General features: G+C 39.8%; 2 protein-coding genes across 2 annotated transcripts in view; both read right to left on the bottom strand.

The window, feature by feature from the left end:
* The window catches only part of LOC140937061 (uncharacterized), a 19,851-nt gene extending 14,364 nt beyond the window's left edge, over positions 1 to 5,487 (bottom strand). The window contains exons 1-4 of the mRNA XM_073386592.1: positions 4,623 to 5,487; positions 4,297 to 4,418; positions 475 to 2,306; positions 1 to 69 (exon numbers count right to left, since the gene is read on the bottom strand). The exon at positions 1 to 69 is cut by the window's left edge and continues 75 nt beyond it. Coding sequence (XP_073242693.1) covers positions 1 to 69; positions 475 to 2,306; positions 4,297 to 4,393 — 1,998 coding nt within the window. The 5' untranslated portion in view covers positions 4,394 to 4,418; positions 4,623 to 5,487. The remainder of the gene's footprint in view (positions 70 to 474; positions 2,307 to 4,296; positions 4,419 to 4,622) is intronic.
* A 25-nt stretch (positions 5,488 to 5,512) lies between these two features.
* The window catches only part of LOC140938126 (uncharacterized), a 21,827-nt gene continuing 17,339 nt past the window's right edge, over positions 5,513 to 10,000 (bottom strand). The window contains exons 10-14 of the mRNA XM_073387654.1: positions 9,429 to 9,560; positions 8,367 to 8,524; positions 7,752 to 7,917; positions 6,999 to 7,040; positions 5,513 to 5,698 (exon numbers count right to left, since the gene is read on the bottom strand). Of these exons, the coding sequence (XP_073243755.1) occupies positions 5,696 to 5,698; positions 6,999 to 7,040; positions 7,752 to 7,917; positions 8,367 to 8,524; positions 9,429 to 9,560 (501 nt within the window). The 3' untranslated portion in view covers positions 5,513 to 5,695. The remainder of the gene's footprint in view (positions 5,699 to 6,998; positions 7,041 to 7,751; positions 7,918 to 8,366; positions 8,525 to 9,428; positions 9,561 to 10,000) is intronic.

Below are 10,000 nucleotides of genomic sequence, written 5' to 3'. Positions count from 1 at the left end.
AAGTTTGCCAGATGAGAAACCAAGGCTATGGTTGGAGGCATCATTGCCGGCAAGATCAACATGTATGACCTACAAACAAGAATGGCAAAACACTTTAAAAAGAAATTGACATTTCTCTTAAACAACCAGATGGGAGAAGACCCAGGAGAACAAAGGTGGCGCAGCGGAAAGAGCACTCGCCTCCCACTAATGTAACCCGGGCTCAAATCCTGGCATCAACGCCCGTATCATGGGTTGAATTTGATGTTGGTTCTCCCTCTTGCCCCGAGAGGTCTTTCTCCGGGTACTCTGGTTTTCCGCTCTCCTTAAAAACCAACACTTCCGAATTCTAATTCGATCTGGAACGTACTCCTAAGTGCTTCGTGAGAAAACAAATAATAAACAAAAACCAAACAACCGTGGAAGGATAAGTATTCACTTTGACGCGGAATAAATCACATAACCCCTCGCTTCAGGCCGATAACCCTTACATACCTTTTCTTCGAATTCTGGCCCAAGCTCTTTGGTATTTGCATTTTCCACGAACATCGTCAGCACTCTGTAGGCCTTTAGTGTAAGACATTTATGTAATTTATTCGAGCCCACCTTGGAAACGTAAAACCAAACCTCCGCTCGTTCAGTTTTTTTGCTTGGCTCAGCACAGCTTTTCTTGACGTTGATGAAAATTATCCTGTCAGGAGAGACCCTAGTTCCATCTTTGTCGTACAAATTCCAAGCTATCTTCTGTTTCAGGCCGTGCTCTAATTTAGAACAAAACTCTCCCCATGTAATGGCCAACTTCATTTTGACGTACAGGCAAGGATTTTGTACAACGGGAGGGGTTCCTGAGGAAGTTACTTTGTTTGTGGTTCCTTCTTTAGGACTAGTAGGACTGGTTCCTTCTTCACGACGAGTAGGACTGGTTCCTTCTGTAGGACGAGTGGGAGTCGTCGGCTTTGAACAAAAGAGATGGGTAGAATTTCCGACTGGGATTTCGGGCGAGGTCGGTGTTAAAGTAACAAATTTCACTCCCCAGTCCCAAATATCTTCGCACTTGTGCAAGTGATGAAGAAAATTTTCAGGTGCGTCAGGAGTAATGTATACGCGAAATACTGCATACACAAAGCGATCGTTTGGGTAATAATGTCCATTAACGCACGATATGTTTATTAATTTTGAATCAATGAAGTATTTATAGCGTCTTAGCGTGTTTACGTAATCCTCAACAGCTTTCTTCGCCTTACCAATTTGCGAATCACAGTCAGACATGTTTAGACGGAAGTGAACCTCAAACACTTTTTGAGTGATTGTGTTGGGGTTGATGTAAGCCCTAAACGAGTTCCCTATTAAAGTCACATTTCCTACTTGTCCGTCAGTCACACTTTGCTTGAGCGGTGCTAGAGCTTCGTAGGGTTGATCCGGAGCAGCTGTTTTCATTCCAACTTTGACAATGACTGTCTGATTACTTTTTAGCTCTACTGTAACGTAACTGAAGTCAGACTCATTTTGAAACAAATCTATAATTGCCTTTTGCAGCAACTCGACAGTTTCACTTGTCCCATTTGTAAATTTCAAATTAAAAGAAACCGAAAACAGCTTTTCCCCTGGAATGTAAGCTTGCCATTCCGGAATCAACGTGAAGTTTCCCAGTCGACCATCACCAACCTTCTTCTTCAGATCTCTGAGCTGTTCGTTGGGATTCTTTGGTGTAGGACTTTCCACTTGAACTCGAACAGTTACTATGGTAACGTCTTCAGTCTCAAGGCACGCGACCTTTTCCACTGTTGCCGTTTCGTTCCCTGGCAACACCTTTTCGATTTCATGTGTCAAGTTCCGGCTTTGCTTAAAACCCTTGAGTTCTTTGGAATCATTACATTTGGCTTTTAACTTAAGTACAACATCAAACAAACTTCCAGAGAACAAAGATTTTGAAACCTGTAGACTGCCAATCATTCCACTTTTCATTTGGTTTTGAAGCATCTCTTTTGCATCATTTTCAGGTTTATTTGTAGAAACATTCAAAAACGCCAGAACACTTCCGGGTTTCAGCTCTATTACCTGAACACTGGCGTTTACATTTTTGGCTGTGAAGAAATTCTCTATCGTTTGTGTTACGTTTTCTGCCAAAGCAATGCGCAAAAGACTTGATCTGTTTAGCAATTCCTTTTTCCAAGCTATGTCTTTAAATTCAATCGCTACTTGGAATGTGACGCTCGGACCTACCACTGGAGTTGGAGCAACGGTTGATGACGTAGCAGTCGTGGAAGAGGGTGTTGCCGCTATGGTGGCAGTTGTGTTTAAAGAAAAGGTGCGCTTGGTAGTGGTACCTGCAAACAATAGAAACCAGAATTGATCTCGGAGATAGAACCTGTCTTTGCGGAATCTTGCGACCTCTGTGTTAAGAAAAGCAGAAAGTTACTTATTATAGGTGATAACGCCTCCGACAAACCGCGCTTTACGCTTTAAATGCCTCATGTACGCGATGTTAAACGCACCATCATTTAAAGAGACTCGCGGGTACTATTTCCAGCACTCAGCTTGTATTTAAAATCTCTATTTAATAAAACACTGTGTACAACATAGATAACAGACGACAACAACTAGATCAGTCGTTTTCCTTTCTTTTCCTTGTGTCAACTTTGTTACTGATATCTACTGAAATTTGTCGCGATTTTCGCAACCTTCTTTAGACACAATCTTAGCCTATAAACTTCTTATTTGATATTTATTTGATGAGTGTTAGCATGGAAATCATGGCTTTCATTTGTTCGAGTGGTTTTCGTTTGAGTGTCGTAAAACCAAAACCAAAGTAATTACTCTGGCCAATCACATAGGACACAGACAATACATTGAACCAATCAAAACTCGAAGTAATTACATGTGGCTGACGCAAAGCGCGGGAAAATGCATGCGAGCGCGTCACAATTGGCTTTGGTTTTACTTCTGATTGGATGAAAAGGTGGCGCGAATCTTTTAAGCCAATCGCATCGTGTAGAAAGTGCAAAACCAATTACTTTTCGACACTCAAATGAAAACCGCTCTAATATAAAGTAACAAACCTAAAGAGTTTCGAGCTCGATGCGATATTCTTTCGGCGAGGGTCTCCGCGTGGATCAGTCTTTGCCAGTCTTTGGCATGTATACAGTGAACCAGCCAATAGGCCGGTTACAGAACTGGAACGGTCTTCCTGTTTTAACAATGTTGTCTTAGAATTAGGAGAATTTTTAACCTAAGACCTTCACCGCGAGACAAGTCATCGTATAACTGACGAATAACGGGTTTGTTTATTGTTTCTCTCACGATAGTCACTTTATTGATCGCGACTTTTCGACCGTGTACTACAGGTCTTCATCAGGCGATAGTATCGATTTACTGAGTAAAACTATGGTTGTTAGTTGATTGATGAATCACGAACCTCGCTCATGGTTGGTGGATTTCGATCCGACGCGCGCATTAGTTTCGTTATTATTATAGGATAAATTGTACACTTATCATTTCATGACAAATAACTTACGTCAATTACAACTGCAAACATACGTCATATGGGTGAAGAAATAGGCAAGAAGTCAGTTCGAAGCTTCTCGATAAAATTCGCTGGCTTTATTTTTTTTCCCCTCAAAGAGATCGTTGTCGTTACAATTATGCATCCCTTTTTCAGTTTGAATGTGGAAATCGACAATAATTGATTATGGGAAAGAAAAAGTTGTAATTTCCCGGCGTATTATTCCACTATCACTATGAATAAATTTGGGCAATAACAACTGCCGAAATACATCTCATGTCACTGGTAACATGTGTTGCTACCATTTTCTTAAGTAAAATGGTTTATTGCTGACTCGTTTTATATATGGAAAGTTTTTCTAGCACGGATGAGTGAATCGTAACTTAATGCAAACATTTTATCCTCTTTTTTTCCTCACTTTTTGGACATTTTGTTATGTTTAGAAGTTTTTGTACTAATTGTGTGGAGCTTAATAAAATTGTTAAGATTGAGAATAACTCTAATGTATATATGATAAATATCTTCTTAAATCAAGGAACCCAGCTTTCAGCCATTTCCGATCCTGTTTGATCAACGTGATACCACCAAGCTAAAGCGATCGGGAATCGGCTGTTTAATTTGTCGAATTTAGCGTTAACTCTATTTGTTTTATTTTGATTGCAAAAAAGCAATTTGTATTTACAATTGAAATAAACAAGAATGGTTCTAAAATTTCTCTTGACGTGTATAACAGGACAGGTGGAAAACTACACGAAAGTAGCGGCAAATCAGTCAGTACAAATTTTGCAATTTACCATTTCATTCTAAAGCCTTACTTTGGGCGTCGACCAAAGACGCAAGGACTGCTACTGAGAAAACAGCCTTCAAGACGTCTCCTGAATAACTCTGTCGTTCTGTCCGTAAAAGGGCCATGGTTGCTCAGCAAAACGACGAATATCTGTGGGACAAGTTGCCAGTCATTAAATTAGGTTACGATAAACTTTTTAGAAAGCCTTGCTGAAGACCGAGGGGAAGAGAAAAATTTGAATTCCAAAATTGTTCGATTAAATAAGTAAAGAATGATTGATTATAATCCAATTAAATTTGCCTCTACAAAGGTCTATTTACAACGAGAGTAGATGGAATGAAAACTTTTTCTTACTTTTCTCGCCTTTGATACACTTGCTTTACCAAAGACCTTTCCACCTTTTAAACGGGAGTTCTTTTCCTGAATCACTCTCAATAGGAAAGTGAAGTACTCGCATTCTTGACCATTTAAGTTTGGTTTACTTAGCTTTATTAAACACAATTACCTGCATAATTCATAAAAAAAATGCTTGGATACGCACGGAAACAAAGCCTTTGTGCTGTGACAGTAGATCAGTTAAAAGTGTTTGTAGTCTAGAACCTTTTCATCTTTCTAAATATTTCATGTGTAATCAGGGACTAACACGGACGTAATTTAGGGTAGCTAAGTCGGGTAAAACCAACTTACCGTAAACTTTTAGTTTCACATAGTTACAAAAGTACATCGTCTTGTAAATGAACTTAAAACATTCGCATGTGTGAAAAGCTTCCACGCGTACAATTGAAAAAGCAAACCTGTGATGTGTGAATTAAAAATTCTTAGAATCAACAAAACGAGAACCGCGGATGCGTTGGAACACGTCCGCGTTATGTAATTTAGGTTTGCTCGCGTCGCGAGAAAGAAAACAACACGGTTACACTTGGTTACTTATGTTTAATTCATTTTACACTTTTTTTGACAAGAAAAAATGCTTAAAATACCCTGAAAACATTGTCAATTTTGTCGCAAAGAAAGTCGTTCAAGGGATAAAGTGAAACGCGAGCCACGTAATGCTGATTAAGGATGACTACACGAAGTCTCGAACGTTCCTTTTCCTATGGCTTGCCCGTTCGGGCAGCCAATCAAAACACAAGTTTCGCGGATTCAGCCATATATATATATATCAGCTTGATAAAAGAGAAAAACACGAAAAAAGGATACAGAAACACAGGATTTTGGATGGTTACGATACGATACGATAGCTCCTTTAAACTGACATTTTGGCCAAAGGTTTTGTAACGAAAAACCTTCAATAATTTAGGCGTTTTCACCAGATCCGTCAGTTCTATAACTATAATATACTTATTAACTCTGTTTGATCTACGAATAATAGTTGATAAAAAACAAAATCTTTTTCCCCAACGTCCTCTTCAAGGTGCCACTTTGAATCACTGAAACAAACGATAGAGAAGACGAATGTTAACAGCTGAGAAAGTTCCAATAGAGAGCTTTAGATTCTAAGACAAAGACGACTACGATGACGAGATTTCCTCAATACTAAGTAGTGCGCGCGCGTGAACCAGCGTCATTTTGGCGGGAAAACGAGATAGCCGTCGTTATAGAGAGGAGAAGTATGACGTCAGGTTACCATGATAGCAAATTTTCTGGATCACAACAATCTTTCTTGACAGAAACGGTCATTTGCATTGTCGAACGATGGAAAAAAAGTATGGGCTACCGTTTTGTTCTTGCGTTCAATCATGCACAGGAAAGTTATGCATGTCAACTTTTTTGCTATCTTCTGTTATATCTGCAGGACCACGGTTTGTTGAGATCCAGAAACCATGGCAACCAAGGAAACGTAATGTGACGACTTCTCCCCTATATTCTACTATGGGTTTTAGTGAGAATGTCGCAGTAGCAAAAACAAGCTAACAACGATTAGAATCTTCAGCATTTTGCGATCGGAAGAGGGCGTAAACCTCCTTCAATAAAATTAACCGTGTTAACTTTTCTGGTGAGAAAAAAAGCAAAATGAAGCTCTTTCCGGGTTGTACCAGAATATTTTTTAAGAAGACATGAAAACACTTATAAGTTGAAACTCGTTCTCGTACGTAGATGTCCTAGTCCTCCAATCTAAAAGTCCTAAAAGACTCCAAAATAGATTTTCATTGAGCATTAAAATGAAAGCTACTCATAATGATCAGCTATCGTGTATGTAAGATAGAACTGATCAATTTACCTGTCTATACTGCACACGAAAGGTAAGGTTAAAAGCGAAATGCATTATGTCTAATAAGTTATAACATTTTTGGGGCATTTTCAAGGTGACTAGTGAAACGTTGCTGAACATGGACAAACAAGGGCAAATGTAAAAAAAACATTGAACCGTGCAATTATGAGCAATGTTAAAACATTTAAAACATTAAAAAAAAACATTAAAACAGCAAAACACTTCAGTCATGTGACTTATATTCTGATCTCTAGTCTAAAGTGGGAAGCAAAATAAATGGACATTGTCTTAAAACAGGCATAGAGTTTTTGAAAGCCTTGGAGGCAAAACCCGCCCGAACTGCCGTTCATTTCCCCCTCCCCGCTCCCGACCCCTCTCGGAGGGGATTTCAGACCTGAGTACTGGTCAAGAGGTAGGAATGAAGGGTTACAAGATGACCTGTGCATTCATTATAATTGGGTGATGCCCGGATCAAGGTTAACACGGCGAGGTTTTCAAACAGTAGGGGAAACATTTACCTTATCTGACTTATCGTAGTTCACTGTATATTCATAAAGAGCCTGTTAGTAGGGTAAAAAAATAGGAAAATCAGATCTATTTATAATAAAACACCAACTATATTACTGTAAACAAATAATGAATCGTTAGATGAGGAGTAAATAGCTAACGGTTAATTCCCTATATGTACATTCAAACGACCACCGCGATTATTTGATAAAAGACAGTGCCATTTTCATCTCCACCCCAAATGCTGATAAATTCGGAAAAATATAAAGCGCCATGTTCTTGTTCACACCTTATGAATCACATTTTTACGAATGTGAATGAATAACAACTTATTATATGTGACTAGTCCCTTTTCAATGAAATCTTCATGTCAATACATCCCGCATGAAAAAGTTGACACCATCCAAGAACAGCCTTAAAGCTGCTGATGAACAATGATTTACTGTCTCTATCTCTCTTCATGTACTTTACCCCTATAGCCATCTAGACTGTTCACAGTCTCCTATTCTTTCGTGAGATCGTCGAGATATAGCGCGTCTTACCGTAATGTACCGAGGGGACGGGCGTCGGGGAACCCGGATTATAGCTGTAGTGAGAGGGGGCGAGAAAAACCTCCCAAACCGCCCCCGTCCCCTAAGTAGTTTGACACTCATGCAAGATTGCAGCCTGTAACGCAAAGCGCTCGATCTCGACGATCTTACGGAAAAATAGAGGACTGTGAACAGTCTAATAGCCATCCAACGGATCAAAAAATGATCTTTTACCTGGTATATAAAGTTGTAATGTTCCAAGGAAGACACAATACCATGTCTGTCACGCCTAAGATTCTTTGACAGCTCAAAGACATCAACAACTGATGTCTTACTCTCCTCGTGACTCTTAACGCCAATATCCACAGCAATATACACCCCGGTAAAACCTAGGCCATCACTGAAAGACAAATAAAATAAATTTTTCTCCTTACACTTCTCAATTTTATCTTTTGTAGAGCGAGTTTTACGACATTTCAATTCCACCATACATAAACGCTCGGTTATTTTTAGGCATAATTGAAAGGGCGTTGGCCTAAAATAAAATCATCGTCGGCCTTTTGTTTCTTTTATATTCAAAAGGATAATTTTTAGACATTATTCTAAATGCAACCACTATAAAGGAAACGCCTTCGCCAGGGGCCCAAAAATGTGAAGTTTTCTGTGTGCGCATTGTAAAACAAATACACTGAAAGGCTAAGGCGGTTATACGGTAAACACATAGCAATTTTCTCTGACCATTTCCACGGAGAGGATGTTTAATTGGCTACGACCCAGAAAAGTTTAAGCATTTTTCTAAAGCGGTATCTTCGATTTCAGACTGTCCCTTTCTTGAAGCAAGTCACCTACCTGCAATGTACGATGGTGGGGACGTTAGTGTCCCCATACTTTTTCCTCGTTTCCCTCGTGGCCGTCACAAACCCAACAAACAAGGCCACGTTTGGTATGGCACGCTCCTTCCACGAGGTGAATCGAAAGTGCGAGACTTCACGCGGAGTTGCTACGTTCTAAGAGAGTTTAAAGGTATACAAGTCTTAATTAACATCTGTAAAATTCGTTGTGGCTTTCTACGATGATGTAACGCTGTGAAATTTCAACTTGCAAGCTTGGACAACCGAAACGTTCTTTTAGGACCGGAACCAAAATTAATAGTTAACTAAATTGTATGTGTGGAGGCGGGTGTGGACGAGCGGTTAACACCTCGACCTCCGGATCTGGAGGTCCGGGGTTCAAGTCTCGCCCGTCGCGTTGTTTCCTCAGACAAGGAACTTTACTTCAATTTTTCTCTCTTCACCTAGGTGTTTTAATGGGTACCGGTGACATACTGCTGGGGGGTAACCCTGCGATGAACAAGCATCCCGTCCAGAGGGAGCAGCAATACTCCTAAGCATGCTTCATGTTTAGGAAACCGTGATAAGCCCCGGCCGTTTGAGCCTTTTTTAGCCTTTATATTGTATGCAAAGTTTATAAGTTTATGCGACGGGTTCCTCCCTTCGTCCAGTCACCATAATAAACACTGGAAACGTTTTCGCCATATAGTCATCGACATCGTCATCATCGACCTCTTCACTGTAGTCGTTATATTGCTACTAAACTATCAACACATTTATTCGCATTTGTTTACTTTCGTTAAAAAAATTCGTTTCTTTCATCATCGACATCGTTACTGCCATTAACAACATCATCATCTAATTCATCGACTTCTTCTTCATCATTATCATCATCACTATCACAAACTTACACGTACTGAAAGAATACCAAACCTTACACGACCACTAGGATTGGAAACTATAAACTTTAGAAGCGTTTTTGTAAATGTAGCCGAAATTTACAAAAACGTCACCTTAATTATATTGTTTTCCTCAACAAAACTGTGATTTAACAGGCAGGGCCAGGAATTGAGAATCCTACCTTGCTATCCCCAATGCTTAAAACAGTCAAGCGATAGTCTGCCTTTTCTGTCTTCTGTTTGACCGTCACATTGATGGAGCCAAAAACTTTCGAACGCCCTTCTCCTTTCGGCAAATAGTCCACAAATTCAGCCTTTAAAGATAAAATTCAGTGTAAAAATGTATGGGGTCAAGAGAGTATTCCAATATTCTTCTCTTGATGGGGGTTTAACTGACTCGGGTAGACAAGCAGTTATTGAAAGAACAGTGGTATTCTTGTGAAAGGTTTGAACCCAGGAGTCATTTCAAAAGTAGGTTGAGTTTGATCGTCCGGGTGAACGTAGTCCTGAATAGGACTGTTGTTGTAGACAGTGATTGACGTTTCGACAACCTGTGCGGTAGTCATCTTCAGAGTCAAAGTGAGTTGTATCACGTCAGTTGATGGTACTATACTCTGGTTATTGATCTGATTGGTCAATTATGTCGCGATGTTATTTGTCGTCTGTCAGTTAAGCCGTGATGTTATTGGCTATGAAGACTCGCAATGAGTAATTGGTGCGTTTCGATCCGTCTATTGTCACAGTTTAAGAGTCC

This window comes from Porites lutea, chromosome 5, assembly GCF_958299795.1.
Source record: "Porites lutea chromosome 5, jaPorLute2.1, whole genome shotgun sequence".
Classification (NCBI taxonomy): Eukaryota; Metazoa; Cnidaria; class Anthozoa; order Scleractinia; family Poritidae; genus Porites; species Porites lutea.
Note: the sequence above shows the minus strand (reverse complement) of the source record. Positions and strands in the feature narration are given on the sequence as shown.